The sequence below is a fragment of the Prosopis cineraria genome, unplaced genomic scaffold (assembly GCF_029017545.1).
Source record: "Prosopis cineraria cultivar Desert tree isolate PC_DT_omini unplaced genomic scaffold, ASM2901754v1 PC15, whole genome shotgun sequence".
Taxonomy (NCBI): domain Eukaryota; kingdom Viridiplantae; phylum Streptophyta; class Magnoliopsida; order Fabales; family Fabaceae; genus Prosopis; species Prosopis cineraria.
This window is the reverse complement of record NW_026555346.1, coordinates 5,372,730-5,389,267: the sequence shown is the minus strand read 5'-3', so window position 1 is coordinate 5,389,267 and position 16,538 is coordinate 5,372,730. Positions and strand designations below refer to the sequence as shown.

At 34.2% G+C, this 16,538-nt stretch overlaps 2 protein-coding genes across 3 annotated transcripts; both read right to left on the bottom strand.

Moving 5' to 3' along the window:
- Nucleotides 1-1,067: 1,067 nt before the first annotated feature.
- Nucleotides 1,068-5,896, bottom strand: LOC129294138 (aspartate aminotransferase 1). 2 transcript variants are annotated; one of them, XM_054932283.1, is made up of 12 exons: nucleotides 5,626-5,895; nucleotides 4,875-4,946; nucleotides 4,460-4,521; nucleotides 4,286-4,369; nucleotides 4,065-4,164; nucleotides 3,839-3,959; nucleotides 3,553-3,716; nucleotides 3,170-3,307; nucleotides 2,792-2,913; nucleotides 2,124-2,218; nucleotides 1,784-1,904; nucleotides 1,068-1,357 (listed from the first exon to the last, which is right to left on the bottom strand). In XM_054932283.1, exons 1-12 carry the CDS (start codon nucleotides 5,839-5,841, stop codon nucleotides 1,273-1,275), a joined length of 1,380 nt encoding a protein of 459 aa, XP_054788258.1. In that variant the 5' UTR covers nucleotides 5,842-5,895; the 3' UTR covers nucleotides 1,068-1,272. The 2 variants fall into 2 exon arrangements, with proteins under 2 accessions (XP_054788258.1, XP_054788259.1); XM_054932284.1 differs by lacking the exon at nucleotides 1,784-1,904 and having other exon boundaries at nucleotides 5,626-5,896.
- Nucleotides 5,897-9,213: 3,317 nt separating this feature from the next.
- On the bottom strand, nucleotides 9,214-14,844 carry LOC129294137 (uncharacterized). The gene is given in 10 exon segments (XM_054932282.1): nucleotides 9,214-9,514; nucleotides 9,624-9,695; nucleotides 10,562-10,655; nucleotides 10,996-11,144; nucleotides 12,098-12,195; nucleotides 12,198-12,383; nucleotides 12,386-12,435; nucleotides 13,521-13,852; nucleotides 14,182-14,586; nucleotides 14,589-14,844. Coding segments are annotated over 10 exon segments (1,569 nt in total). The 5' UTR covers nucleotides 14,727-14,844; the 3' UTR covers nucleotides 9,214-9,469.
- Between the last annotated feature and the right edge of the window lie 1,694 nt (nucleotides 14,845-16,538).

The following is a 16,538-nucleotide window of genomic DNA, read 5'->3' as shown; positions in this document are numbered from 1 at the left end:
TTAAAAAAATTTTGAGTAAGTATCCAAAAAAAATATACCTTATATTTTTTTTATAAGATGAGATAATTAATTTTAAAGTAAAAAATAAATTAAAATAATTTTAAAAATAAAATTTGATCACGTACAAATTTTTAACTATATTACTAAATAAATATAATAAATAAAATAATATTCTTGAATAGTTATTTATTCATCATCCACACCAAATTTAATTAAAAATTAAGAATAAGCTATAATAAATACCTCTTATATGTTTAAACAATATAAAAATTTTAAAAAATAATTTAAAAATAGTATTTTATTCTTAATTAAATGATTTTGTTTTATATAATAAAATTATAATTATTTTTCTCATATTCTTAAAAATAAAAAATATAATTTATCTAAAATTTATTTAAAAATTTAAAATAATTGAAACAATAATTTTTAATTAGTGATCTGATCATTATGAATTAAAATTAACTTAATCAGAATTAAAATATATAAAATATTTATATATAATCATGATAAAAGTAATATTTAAAAAATTAATACATTAATTTATAAATAAAAAAAATATTCATGAATAAAATATACATAGTACAATAAAACAATAACAAAATTATTTAAGTACAAAATTTATAAGTTATTTTTTTCTTTTATTCTTTTAAAATCAAAATAATATTTTATACTTAACAGAATTATTTAAAAATTAAAATTAACTCAAAACATAAAGAATTTTTTTTTTTTGAATATTCAAGCTGGCTTTTAAGCTTAAACTTATCCATATAAATTTTTTAAATAGGATAAAATATTTTAAATTCGATCTTGAATAAACTTCACATGCATTCCCAACTCTACTGATCCATCATAAACTTTCAAATCCCATACTCTTGCAAGCTTATATACCCAAAATTGTAGCAATTTTTCAACTCCTTTACACTTCCGTTGTTTTTTGCACCTGGAAAGTAGCATGTGCTGAAGTAGATTGAGGGAGCGGCTTAAAATCTGCTGCATTTCAGTCATTTAGAAGGCAATTACCTCGCATGCTTCTTCGCTAAACCAAACAAAAAAAAAAAGTGAATCTCAGTTCAAAATTCTCACAACAAATTAAAGCATAACTTCTTATTGATGTTACAACAAACAGAATGAAGTCCTCCACATCGGGGGGGTTAACATGCTAATGCCATCCAAAAGTAGATTTTCTATTGCCTTCTCTCCTAATTGCTGGTACTATTTCTCTGAAAAAGGAACAGAGGATTGAGAGAAATCGGATCGTATTGGTTTCATATTTTAGACCACCCGAGTCACAGCAGCATGTATTGCGTCCGCCAGATGAGGGACGGTCTTAGAGCTCAGACCGGCCATGCTAATTCTCCTGCACATTCAACATACAGATTGGATGATCTGAAATTCCACCTAGATAACTCCCACAACGCTTGTGAGAGACTACATTGATCAATGGTAAAAGATATAAATAAGTTTCAATATTATAAAAAACAGACGGACATCAACTCATATTCTGGATATGATCGCTGCTGGTGCATAACAAGAGCTCTCCATAAGCCTAGAGTCTGTGATGGCACACATCAGGACGAACACTTCAAACATCATACACCATGCTTGCTTAAAATTGATGTTAGTCATGCATACCACCACCAAAAGTGATTTGTATTTTGTAGAATTGTGCATGCTTTAATAATTTCACTTGTTTATGTTGGGGGCACAAGAAATGAAAATAATAACAAAAAAATGTATGATGCACACTAAAAGATATCCTGAATACCAACATAGAGCATCTTACCCATCAGATGTCATATATATATGGTATTCTTTATTCATGAAGGAAACTTGCTCTGCATTCAATCCCGTGAAAGTAAACATTCCAATCTGCTTAATAATGTGACTCCAGTCGCCAGGAGTACCTGCTCAATTTTAAAGAAAAAATGAATAAAGCTCAGATAAGCAACATCATAAACAACCAAGAGCTAGGAGTTAGAAACAGGTGAGGGCACACATGGAAAGGAGACATTGAAAAACAATTTTAAAACATAGGACAGAAGTATAACCACCAAGGCAATGAACCACCCCAGAAACAACTAAAGAGAACTATGAATAGGGGGGGAGACTATCAGAAAACTGACCACGAGCACGTAAAGCATCAAAAAGTTGTTGGCGCATTGCAATAATGCGGTCAGCCATTGCCTTCAACTCAACAGTCCACTCATGGTACAGATCCCTGAAAGTGGAGATACAAAAGATCTTCATAACAGAAGAGTTCAGGAGATATACCAAAAATGCAATATATACCAGAATCTCAATTCTAGCAGTATTATAATAGAAAAATTCTAAATTAAATTTTATTTATAAGAATAAATATATCAAATTCAATGATGTCTAAACACGAGGTATGTTTTCAATGAGGTTCACTTTCAACAAGTATAGAACATCATTTACAATTATTTTTAAAAACTAAGTCTACCTTAAAATATAATTGATATGTAACTGGAAGCACCAAAGCACAGCATAATGTATAAAAGAAGATATCTAAACTACCAAATTTGTCTCTTCTAATGAACAATCCTCGATAGAATTTCCCATCTATCAGAACTAAACATATATTGGGACATGGCCTGTATATATACTGAATTAATTAGAATCACTAGATTCATCAACAGTGACAATACCATCTGAAAATTAGATTTCATCACAGAAGAAGGCAAGGAAAGAAAATGAAAAACGATAGCCAACAACAAACCCCCTTTTTGCTTATTTCAACGCACAAAGCAACCAGAGAACCTTTGCTGGTTACCTATCCTTGAGAATGGCAGCCACAATAGATGCACCATGAATGGGAGGATTTGAGTACATGGGCCTGATCACAAGTTTCACCTGGCTCTCAACTCTACTTGCGACATCAGCTGATTTGCAGACCTGAATTAAGATTTTAGAAAGAAAAAAATTGAGTCAGCTCTCTGAAGCAAACACCAAAAGTTACCAACACTTGATGCCTGGAAAAACTATTTAACAAGAGGGGGGAACACATATCATTTCTAGCAACACTATACAGATCCAAGAAGTGATCAAATCATTTAGAGTCAATAAGATACAACATGCAATGAGAGCTGCATATAAAGGCCTACAGTGTTTCCAACATTTGATGACTTGCACTCGGAATTTTAACTCTTACTATGCTTAGAGCGCCAACACGTTCTCCATACAGCCCCATGTTCTTTGCATAACTCTGGGCAACTAGTAATTCACCCCCATCAGCAGCAAAAATACGAACAGACTGTGCATCTGCATCTAGACTTCCACTAGCAAAACCCTACAGCACCAAAAGAAGATCGCCTTAAAACACACTTGTTTTTTTTAAAAAAAAGATCAAATATTGAGTATTTAAGGCATAATAAACAAAAAAAATATGTTGCAGACAAGGCCTATAAGGGATCATGCTAATAATTTAGATAATGAAATTTCAATTTCTCTGTGGGCTCACTTTCTATTTTTCAGGTGGTCGACGGAGTACTATCTTATTATACACAAAGATGCTCTTCACATTAAGAGGCCTACCTGATAAGCACTGTCAAAGAAAGGTAACAAAGCTTTTGATCTTATCAGTTGTCTAATCTGCTCCCATTGTTCGGGGGTTGGATCAACACCAGTAGGGTTATGGGCACAAGCATGTAGCAAAACAACAGATCCAGATGGGGCAGAACCAAGATCCTCTAGGAGTCCTGTTAGATACTAGAAAAACATTAATTAACATACAAAACCAGAATCGTGATGCACATTGCAAAAATACAGAAGAGATCAGGATCAAGCACTTCATAAGCTGATATGACACGTAATTTCTGACCTTGAAAGTCAAGCCCTCGTGTTGCTGGAGCATAGTAGCGATAGGTTTTGACTGATAACCCTGCTAGAGTGAAGACCTTTGGGTGATTTCCCCAAGTTGGTTGAGGCAAGTATATGGTCCGCTGAAGAGACCAGGAAGCCAAAGAAGTAAATTGGCAGGTGGCACTTTATAGTAATCAGTTTTCAAGGAAAATGAGAGGAGGAAAGTTGAGGATGAAGCATCTTACTTGATGATAATGTCTTGCCAAAAATTCTCCCCCAACTCTTAATGAACCAGTTCCAGACAGGCATTGAACAGTGGTTACCCTGTTCTCTTTTATAGCAGGGCTACATCCAACAAAATAAGCCGGTAAGTTATCTTTCAAATCAAGTAAGGGTTCGTTAAAGATATGTTTTTTAAACAAAAAACAAAAAACAAAAGAAAAGGGGGCATGCTTATATTTTTAACCTGTCAGCACCAAAAATGAGTTTAGCACTCAGTTTATTGAAATCGACCAATCCAACAATAGGAAGATATTCCTTGTTGCGTGACCTAAAAGTAGCAGAGTAAACTTCCTCACAATTCAATATCAATAATAATACAATTCAAATAAGGACAAAGAAAGTATGGATGCCCACTGACCTGTCATTAACCAGTTGCCCTTCTACTCGTCGCACTACATTCAAAACAAGAGGTTTTCCTTCCTGTTATAGCATAGTTGAACCAAGTTAGTCAAATCAGAGTTGAAGCATGAAGTAATACTTGTCATCTCCATATATTTGGAAATTCTTAATTACAGGTCTCCCTGGTGAGCCTAAAGTTGTTGGGCCAAGGTCTACATTAGCTAGCTGTCGCACGGGACAAGAGGTGGAGAAGTGAGAGAGTAGGCTAGTAGCGGGAAACATTTACAATGTAGTGGGAGAGGAAGCCAAGGAAGAATTTGGATTTGTATGAGGAGAGCCCTAACCTATTGAAAGCTTAGGATGTGTCCTCTGTCCCATGGTGCTCATTGTTTGCAGAAAATTAATAACCAGAACTGGAACCGAATAGCACTCACCTCAGTTCGATAAGCACCAACACCCAAATTCAACTTAACTGGACTTGGATCTTTGTTGTAAGCTACAGTGACCTATTTTAAAACAAGACAGAAAAAAGAAGCCAGACAACAAACACCATTAGAAAAATATAAATATACATATCTCAAAAAGGCCTCGAATGAAAGCGTAGATGGGGTCAATGCCAAAAGATTGCATATGTTGAAAAATGAGGATTAACAATCAAAACACGTAACAATCCACTAAACGCCGTGCAGCAAGAGCATTCACACGTAATACTCTTTCTTTCTTTCTTTCTTGTTTTTTTAATAGCATTCACATGTAATACTCTATCGATGTATTAAGGACAACGTAGCAATGTTCGTCACTTGATTTTCCGTGAAAATCAAAAAAGAAACCCGAAGGTTCGAACTGACCAGGTCCTTCGATTGGGTTAACAGCGCGATCATACCTTAGGCCAATCAACAAGTAAATTCCCTCCCTCCCCATGGGTGAGGTGGCTCAGAAAACAAACAGCAAGCAACTGTTAGCTGTTGTTCCCGTGGGAGAACTCTAACTAACATAAAATACAAGCCACCAACTAGTTTCCGATGTGATAAAATACATTGATCCTCATCTTATATCAGAGTCACAAGAGAAGTCAGGCAATTCAAGAGCCAAACAACACCAAACACGCCATTTGATAAACTTTTCTGAGAGAGTAAAGTTGATTAGCTCATAGTTAAAAAAAAAAAAGGGAAGAGAAAAGAGCACCCCAAGGATAGGATCTTCGGGAGCACGAACAACATGAGCGAAGACAGAATCAGCCTGGAAAGCGGAGGTTGGGGAAGCGGAGACGGAAGTGTCGTGAGAATCCATCGGGATCAGGTGTCTGGCGAGAGCGGCAAGTCTGCGATCGCAGGGGGAAGAAGAAGAGGAGGAGGAAGAGGAAGAGGTAGAAAAACCAGGGATGGTGACCGGTGGGCGCATGCTGTATTGGTTTTGAAGCTTTTGATGGTTCGCTCGAATCAAAACGGAAAGTAAAATAATCACCACTCACCCACTCCCTCTGTAATTATTTATAGGGTAAGGTGAGAAAAATTTTATTCGTCTTGTTTATAAGTCATTGTCAAATTTTTATTATAATTTTTTTATTTTTATTAAATGTAAAAAAAATATTATTAAAATATATATATTTAATAATGATAAAGTTAAAAATTTATTAAATTTTAAATAAAATTAATAAATTTTAAAATTTTTTTAATATTAATAAAATATATTAAAAAAACTTATAAATACAACAAGTATTTTTTAATAAGACAAACGTCAGGTGACGATGATTGTATGTTGATGCCTTGACTCTCGAACAGTCAAACGAATTTCCCGCCCTCCTTTATGATCACGGCACGCCATAAACTGACGTTACGCGGGGCAGGATGCACGTCCCCTTCTACTCGAACGACTCGGATTGGGTTTATGGGTCCACGTGTTGCTTCCTACTACTTCCTACTTATACTTCTGCCTCATTTTTAATTATTTTTTAATATATTAAAAATTAATAAAAAATAATTAAATTATAATATTATCTTAAAAAGTTTCTCAATTTACCTTTATTAAATATCTTATCTTTAAAAATAATTTCTCTCATATATATATATATATAAATTATTTTATTTGACTCACAAAAACTTATTAAAAAGAAGCTTAAAATCAAGAAAGTGAGAACTGAAATTAATTCCATCAAACCAGCAATATTATTAACAGCTTTACTATTGCTCGTATAACTGACGTTACGAGTGAAGGGAAATGCTGATGATTTTTTTTTTATACAAAGTAACCTACAAACAAAATAATAAATTTTTTTTAAAAATAATTTACTCTCTCTATTGAAAAGTATAAGCCATTTTTAAATGATTGAATGAAAGCATTTTTAGTATTTTAATATATAATCATTATCTTTTTTTGTAAGTATCCTTATTGAATAATCACTTTATATTTATTTTAAAATAAAATATTTTATTACATAAGTGTAAATATAAAATGATAGTATTAATTTAAAGATAAATAATTATTTTATTTAAAAATAAGATTCAATTAAAAAATATTATATTTTTTAATAGATGAAGTGTACATGAGATGGAAAGTACTTGCTAATTAACATACCTTTTAGAACCATTTTTTTAAATTAAAATGTTAGACACTTCAGAGAAGTGACAGTCTTGCCCGCCACCTCAATTTCGATGAACAGAACAGGCGTTATATTTGTTTTAAATGTATAAAAATAACAAATCTATTATCATGTACGGGTACTATCGATCAATATCATATTTTTATTGTTCATTTAAAAATAGGAATCCGTGACCGTGAGCTATTATTAATGTTTTAAACTATTTGTTATTATTATTTTCGATTTTGATATTTCATATACGAAAGAGACGGTCAATAATAATAATCTTAAGCCATTGTCCCCAATAGAAGTGGAGTCTAACTGTCTAAGGAGACGAAGGAGTCACGACTGGAAGGCGGAAGCTGATATCAAACGATAAGGCTTAGCTTCGATTATCGCGTCCAGATCAACTTGAATGCAACAACCACCCTCTCGTGCAATTTGCTCCCTCCGGTCCAAAATATAAGTCAACCAACCCCATGCCTGCTTTTTAACCCCGTGAACTCCGGGCACCATGAAAGAGAGAAGATGCAATGCTTTGGCCAAAATCAATTCATACGGTAATTTTTCTAAATACATCTTTCTATTACTTTGTTTTAATAGCAATGAATATATATATATATATATATATATAATTTGTTTAGTTTCTTTTTCTTTTACTCCTATTAGTTCGAAGATTTTCAAATCCTATGTGAACATATAGGACTTAGGCCCCCTTTGATATAATGGGATAGTTTTTAGTGGAATTAAAATTAAATTAAATTAAATTATAAAAGTATGTTTAATATAAAGATGAATTTTAATATAAGTTTAATAAATATATATATATATATATTTAAAATAAAAAGGACAAGACTATTCTCTACCCAAAACAAAAAAAGCCTCCTGTATCCCTTTTATCATCCCTCTCCTTTTTAATTATTGAACACCACGCAAAGCTACTTCTCCGCATATGCTACACAAAATCAATTATGGTCATTAAACCCACTGCAACCTGCTTTCAATTTTGCACAAAACTAGCAGCAACCATTCAAATTAATTCTACTTTTAATGTTTCACAAAGCCACTTCAAATATTAATGCTTTAACCTGCTTGCTGTCCGCAATAAATATCAAAGAAGTGGTGGCTAGAGGAAACTGGGGATAAATCATCACTTGGAACTTGATTCCATGACAACAAATGACATATAAAATAGAAGAAGAAGGAGAAGACAAAGGAAAAGAGTTACAGAGAAATTAAAACCTCTCACCCATGAAATGGCCCATCAATTGCACAAAAGAGGTGAGGTGATGGTGGCAACAAAAGTAGAGGCGATGGTTGTAGATTGCACAACGATAGTTGTAAAGTCCGATGGCAGTAGATTGTGAGGTGCTTCCATCCTTCACCTTTGCCATCAAGAAAGTAATGAAATTGGGGAGCTAGTGGAGTACGACGATAGTTGATCAAAGAGTTGAAAGGTAGAAGAGTTATAAGACTGAATTTCAAAGAGTTTGACTCGATTTCATAGAAGCAAGGAAAGAATTCAATTCAGTCTTTTTTTCTAGAATCAAGGTTCTTGAAAATCCTAATTAATACATATCAATCATCACTCTATCTGAATTTTTACCCCAATTTTATTTCCATATTTGAGATTCTATCCTAACAAACATGACATTAGTGCAGCATTAAATTTTTTTTTTTAACTAGTAAGATATCTGTTATTTTCTTTAAAATTTCTCATCCACAAATATCACGTAATTTATTTTTTACAAGGTTAAACATAAAGTTTATCGTAGAAAAGACTCAGCAGCCGGCGAGCTTTCCATGGCTAGATTCAGGCTGGAATTAGAAAAACAAACACATGAACTATTTCGGAAAAGCATGCGCACGGCAGAAGGAAACATTAACATCATCATCATCTCAATTCTTCAAAGGAACATTTTTTTTTTTTCTTTAGACGACAATTACTCATTCTTCCTCAGTAACATTTCCCCCTTCCATTTCCATCGCCATTTTCTTCTGTCTTTCACTAATCTCTCACTTTTTTTTTTTGAATTATGATGGCTGGCAATGTTAATAGCTAATTAATAAACCATCATATACACTTTCCTTTCCCTTCTTTTCCTTTGTACTTGTTCCTTTTCTTTCGTTTTACTATTACAATACAAATTAAAGCATTAATAACGGCCCACTGAACTATCTGTTAAATCATGGTCTAAACAAATAACAGTCGAGGACTGGCGAAGCTCCTGGATTTAAACCATTGTTCGACCATGAAAACATCAATCACAGTAACTCATCAATACAGTTGAAGCACTATGAACTTTTTAGCTCAGTTAGAAGAACTAATTGCTCGATTGTGGAAAGCCAAGATTAGTATTACATTTAGAAAGTTAATCGCATCCTTTACCGCAAAAACAAAGTACCATCTCAGGGAAAAATCCGCCTAGAAGGGCAAAAGGTACATGCAGCTTATTCCAGCTTTACACCGTCTATCTCATTGATCACGCCTTCAAGCTACAAACACCACCAAATGAAAATGTTATGCCAGGATTACCAAGTGCCCATCTAATAACATGAACCATGAAACTGAGTCTCACAGTCAAGTGACAGCGAATAAACATACCTTGACCACCTGACGCAAGAAGTAATCCCCATATCGCTTAGGGGGCTTAGACTCTGCAACGTGAATCATATCCTGCAGTAAATTATTCAGTCAATCGAAAGATACAACACTATTTAAGAAAGAAACAATTGGTTCGATACAGGATAGAAGAATAAGTAGACAAAGTGAACACACAAGAAAAAGAGAGAACAATACGAAAAAAAAGAAAAAACGCCTCCAATTGCTTTTAATATCTGTTAGAGACGAGGGACTAAACACCAAAGATTGGAAATCAAAACAATCCTTCCCCAAGGGCTGAAAGGAATCTCTGAAATTACAATAACTGGTTTAATCAAAGTGAGACAAGTTGACCTTGGAAAAGCCTTTGGTTTCCAAAGTGGTTTTACCAATGAGAAATTTCTGTTTGATGAGTGGGCAAAAACAAAATTTTTGAACAGAAAATTGCCGAGACCCATATCACCCTCATTCATGGACCAAAAAGTCCCAAAGATCTCTTTTCTTCTTCAGCATATCAGACCATGAGAAGTACCCATAAACTTCTCCATTCTTCGAATCACCCTGATGTAACCCAAGAGAGAGATAATAATTATAGAAGACTACTAGGTCAACAGATCTGCATTTTTAAAACCTCACTTTTGCATAAATATATAATAGAAAGCAAGAAACTAGTCAGCTAAGCCGCAAAGGTAAAGGCCAACCAACAGACAGCGGATGCCATATTGAATTATGGAGCAGAGATTTCATCATTGATTCGAGAGAAACTGACAGAAAATGCTTCTGTTTGTCCCAAGTTCAAGTTTAATTGAACAGAACAACTTTCCTGTATCTATATGGCCTAGGAATTCTGTTAACAGTTAAATTAACACTTAGCCAGTATTTATGATCAGAATCCCTTGAAGAGGAAAGGTTATGAAAGGAGAAATAATTAAAAAGCTTACATCATCAATGTAGAAATTCACATCAGCATTGGATATAACTTTTCCATCACCATCAACGGCATGGGTTTTATGCTTGTATGTCATCAAAATAGTCCTGCCAAGCATCGCATTAGAAAGGATGTGAAATAATTGTTTACAAAATAATCTATATATCTATAGATATATCAATTTATCACATCAGGGAGCCGAATTGTTCACAAGCTGTGAAAAATGCGTCTGTCCTTGAAGCCATGCTTATTTTGAATTTTCCCTGAAATTATTGCAGGGGATACATTTCTAGTCCTAGTCTAGTCTAAAAAAAACTTATAGTAGGAAACCATTTGACTTGGGATAACAGCCTTTTTGAGCACTGTGCGCAGCACCACATACAAGGCCAGTTATATACAGATGCAAGTAAACATGATCCAAGAATTGTATGTGTCGTAGGTTGTAACCTTAAGTTGGCTTCGTCTACTTCCATGTAACTTGCAAGTTTCGCAAGAGAGATTGTTGAATAGACTTTCAAGAAGGTCCGGACACCTGACAACAATTGTTGCTGCTTCACTTCATAAAGGAACAGTTTCAACTGAAGTCTATAGGCATCCTGAAAAAGAGGAAGAAATCAGCAATTTTGAATTTTCCCTGAAATTATTGCAGGGGATACATTTCTAGTCCTAGTCTAGTCTAAAAAAAACTTATAGTAGGAAACCATTTGACTTGGGATAACAGCCTTTTTGAGCACTGTGCGCAGCACACATACCAGGCCAGTTATATACAGACGCAAGTAAACATGACCAAGAATTGTATGTGTGTAGAGTGTTGTAACCTTTAAGTTGGCTTCGTCTACTTCCATGTAACTTGCAAGTTTCGCAAGAGAGATTGTTGAATAGACTTTCAAGAAGGTCCGGACACCTGACAACAATTGTTTGCTGCTTCACTTCATAAAGGAACAGTTTCAACTGAAGTCTATAGGCATCCTGAAAAAGAGGAAGGAAATCAGCAATTCACAGAGGAAAAGGGTGACCAGAGACTGTCCAAACACTAATCCCCACAAGCAAAGCAACTATAACCAGATCAGTATAAAGCCTTAATTTAAATAGAGAGGACGCTAAGGTTAAAATTAGGTCCGCATAACATGTTGAAATTGGATACCAAGGGAAGTACCAGTATATGAATGGCTTCTGTTTAAAAAAGAAAATACTCAAAGGAAAATGCATGCAAAAGAATCAGTCCCATATGACTCTATCGTGTTAGCAAGAGCTCTGAGTTTGAAAAGTTCAAATCCACTTCAACATAGCTCACCAGCCGCTCAACTGAACTTTTTGAAAGACCCTTCTCATTCTCTTCTCACATTTCTTTTAGGGGGTGGGGTAGACGACCCTAACTCACACAGTTTTAGTTCCACCTTTCATAATTGCAAATGGAAGGTAATCAGTAACCGATACCATATTAAACAGAAAATTCAAACATCAATTTGAAGCTTCAAATTGGAAACCTACGAAGAATAAGCACTTAAATCCAGAGATTTTCTATTGGCTCAGATGGATTAAAGCATACCTGATTGTAATTAACTAGAGGCTCCTCAAAACTAGGTGCTGATGGGGTAATGAATTTGGGACAAGCATATGAAAAGAGCTCATCATAGATAGCAAAGCCTCATCGTCATATCTTTGCATCCTAATCATTTTTTCACCATACTTCTCCCGCAACTGAGAGTTCACTGTTTCATCAACAAGTCTGTTTTGGGGGCAGAGCGAAAGGCAAATAGCCAGCAAGGCATACATTTGCTCGTTCTTCTTCAGTATCTGTTCATACTGTGTAGATTTCTGATGATACTGCTTGTCTTATAGATATACAAGAGAATTTTGTTAAATTCACGAATTGCTTCCACATACCTGAAGAAAAGGCTACAAATTAGGCCATGTGCTTAAACGATGAAGATGAAGAAAAGAATGTGAGAACAATACCCAAACCAAAACACTACAGTGCTTATGACTTAAAATGTAAACAAAAGTGATAGCAACAAAGCTACAACAAACGGAGTACACTAACTCAAATAAATATATAAATAAAAACTTCTTTCCTGGAAAGGATCAACAGAAGTTATATGTTACAGAATACAATCTCATCAGATGGGTTCATAGACGTACAACTTCAACTAGGATTATATATGTTCGGGAAATTCCTTTCTCAATAAATAAATGCTTGACCATGAAAAGTAACAATGAGAAAATATTCAAAAAGGGATATGGTAATGTCATCTTCAGTCAATAATATCTCAGGAGAACAGCACTTGAGTCAAGATGAATAATACAAGAAGACAATGAAGAGGAACTCCAATACAAGCTAGTCCATCACAGGCATGGTTTATAGAGTCAATGGCTAAAAATACACCATTCATGGTTTGACGATTTTTCCTGTTCTGTTTTTTTTTTTTTAATTCCATCGCTTGGTATTCTATGAAACCTGCGGTGTCACCACCTCTCACCCAGGCTAATTTAAACCCCAGCTGTGTGGGACCGTCGTTACCAATGGTGGCTTCAAGGGTACCTTGAGAATGTTTTTGGCATATTTATTTAACGTGACACATATCCCACAAAACTCCAAGATAAGTTAATTCAACTCTCTCAACTAGTTGAACCAAACACCCTTTGGTTTTTCCGTTCTGGTTTTGGAAAAACAGCTAAAGGGTGTTTGTTACTGTAATTAAACGAAAATAAAATTAAGGGCTTTTTTAAACAATCAGAATGGAATCATAAGGAATCAAAGGTTAATTTTCACCGTTTAAAGGTCCATATATCTTAACTCCAGTGATCAATAAGAGATATGAAACGGTAATCAAAGTTAGGAAAAGAATTTTGAAGTTAGTGAATATAGCATCATAAAAGAGAAGCATGCATATGAAGTAATTAAACAGTCAAATATTAACCAGAGTAAAGAAAAAAGGGGGGGATGCATAAAAAAAAAAGGATTACCGCACCTCCGCAACATAAGATTGGCAAAACCATAATGATATATGGTGGTAATGTGGCTTCCAATAACACTGGTGTAAACGCCTTGTTGACTAATATCAATAGGAAGCAAGCACTTGAGACCAGTATGATAATCACCTAAAAGACAATGAACTCGCAGCAATCCTACCATGCTTAAATATCCCAAAACCTTTAAGACATTACTCCCTCCGCTGTAATCATACCCATCAGTAGCAGTAAATTGTTCCAGGCCTTCTTTTTCTTGCTCAAGAATCTGAATAATCATGGACTTCTCGACAAGAGCTTGCAAGAAGTTGAGGACGCCATACACATTCCAAGCCTGTGACATGGTAATATGTTGCTCTTAATGGATAATATGAACGACAGATTCTACCACGACGAGACATGAAGACATGCAGGTTATGGCCTAATGATCAGGCAACCAGCACGGGCGAACAATAGCTCAGATAACTTGAATTGCTTTGAGATAAGATTGTTGCATTAAAGGAACTTCCTATCTCTTGCCTAGTTGATATGTCCCCCTCTATAACGTAAATTCTAAGCTGAGGAACAAATAAATTTTAATTTTAACCCGCAGCCCCGTCTCGACAGAAGAGTAATAAAATAATGCAATGCCCATAAATTCACTTTGGCCATCAGCAGAATTACCTGATCATACTGCCTCAAAATTGCAATTTCCTGCTCGGTTTTGTTCTTCATCTTGGCTCTATATTGACAGAAGCTCTGAAATTGGTAAACGAACTCATCCACCATATCCCACAACCACTGGTTGGGCAGCTGCATGTTGACAACTCCATGCAACACAACCTGAAAGAGACTACAATAATTGTCCCAGGAATCTATCCTCTGCTTAAGCGTTGGCGTGAGCCTAGCATAGAGGTGACGAAACCACATCTCGCGATACAGGAGACAAAACACATGATCATTGTCAACGTAGTTAGCGACAGCGTCCACAGAAGGCCACGGAGTGTCCTTGAAGAGACGCTCCGAGAGAGTTTGAAACGAGTTCTCGTACATCTGGTGGATCTCGTACACATTTTTCTCTCGGATGTGGTGCGGTAGAGGTGGACTACAAATGACTTCACAGAATCGGGTACGAAATTCGGATCATAGCCCAGGTCTTGAGATTGCGATGGTGGCTGGCGGTGGTCATCGTATCCGGGACGCACATCATTGTACTCGTTGGAAGCCATGGCTGTAATGCAAGGACCGAACTTCGAAGAGGCTAGCTCACGGTCACCGGGAAAAAGGACGCAGATGCAGAACGAGCTTCTTTAGGTTTAGGTTTTCTTTTTTTTTTTTCAATTAAAAACATTTGTTGTTTGTTTGTTCGTTCCTTGTAATCGGATGACGGATAGTCATGAACAAAACCCGCTGGGCTCTAGTTGGGCCCCAATTGGATATTCCGTGTTCATGTTTTGGGTTGGTTCAAGGTAGTGACTATTGCTGGAAAGAAGGACGCTCACATATGCAAAATATCTCAGTCCAAGAAAAAAAAAAAGGATTAATGCAGTTTATTAATAAAGAATATTTTAATTTTAATTTTTTGGCCAATGTTTGAAGTTTAATAGATTGATGCATGTGTCTGTTATCAAGGTCTTGAGGTAACATTTTTATGTTATACGTATAGTTTTAAAATCGGACCAGTTTAGTCATTTCAACTAGTTGAATTGGAAATTAATCGCTAATTCAATTTGAATGACTCCAAAAAAAATAACCTTTTTTGAATTGATCAAAAATGGAGAAAAGCCAAACCTGTTCAAATAATAGAACCAATCGAAAAAATATAATACAAACAAAATTCAAGTTCAAGACGAAAAAATAAAATTCGTTTTCAATACACAACCGGATCCAAAGTTGTAAATTTTGCTGACATACAGCGCAGCTCACATGCTTTCCGTCAGTACCCCCTTCAATTCCTTCTTACATTTTTCAACGTGGGATTTAGGTAGGAGCAGCAAACGAGTGTGCACAGCATAAATAAAGGCTGTTTTTTTTCTCTTTATTCTCATTAATATCTATTAATCAATTTTAATCCTTAAATTATTTTTATAATAAACAGAAATCTTTAACTTTTAAACTTCTAAGTATTTATTTATATTTTTTACATGAGTTTATGTTTAAAATTTAGTTTTAATAAGTCTCTTAAAATATTTTATAATTTATCATTTTTTATGTAATTGACATTTATTAATGAACATTGAATAAGGTTGCCCTCTTAACTTTCAATTCATATACCTTACAGTAATTTTTTAATTACTATCAGCAGGTAGTAATTCTTTTTAAATATTTATTATCAACATTATACACTAATAAAATGGTATTCATTAAGAAAAGAGTAAACATTCATAAAATCTCATTTTATAAATTTAATCTTATAAAATAATACTCTTAAGATATTGCTTATAACATAATATAATATAATATAAATTTAATATGTAAAATTTTGATATAATAATTTAATCATAAATGATTTGACTACGAGTCGAACTCGATTAGATTACTAAACTGTGAATCACTACTTTAATTAGTTAAATGACCCGTCCGATATATTTTATTTTAATCAATTTTAATTTATTATTTTTTACAGTGCTCTTAATTACTAGAACCACCTTGCAAATTGCAATTATACCAGCTTTTATAGGACTGGGGAAATGACATTTTGAGGGTAAATAGTGAGAATATCGACATCTTAAAAATCCAGAATTTTAAAATATCAATCAAAGATTTTAGAACCGACATTTAAAAAAAAACAACAATAGATAAAAAAGTCTATAATATTTATTTAAAAAATTGCCTATATTTGTTTTGAAGAGGAATGTTAAAAATATCAAAAAGCCAACATAAAAATATAAAAAAAAGTCTTCGTTTGAATCATTTTCACCTCGGATTTTTTTTTTTCATATTTCAACTGGTGTACAGTATTTAAAAAAACTTAGCTCCTGTATTTTTAAAATTGAACAATAAACATGGAAAATAATGTTTAATTAAAAATGATATTATCC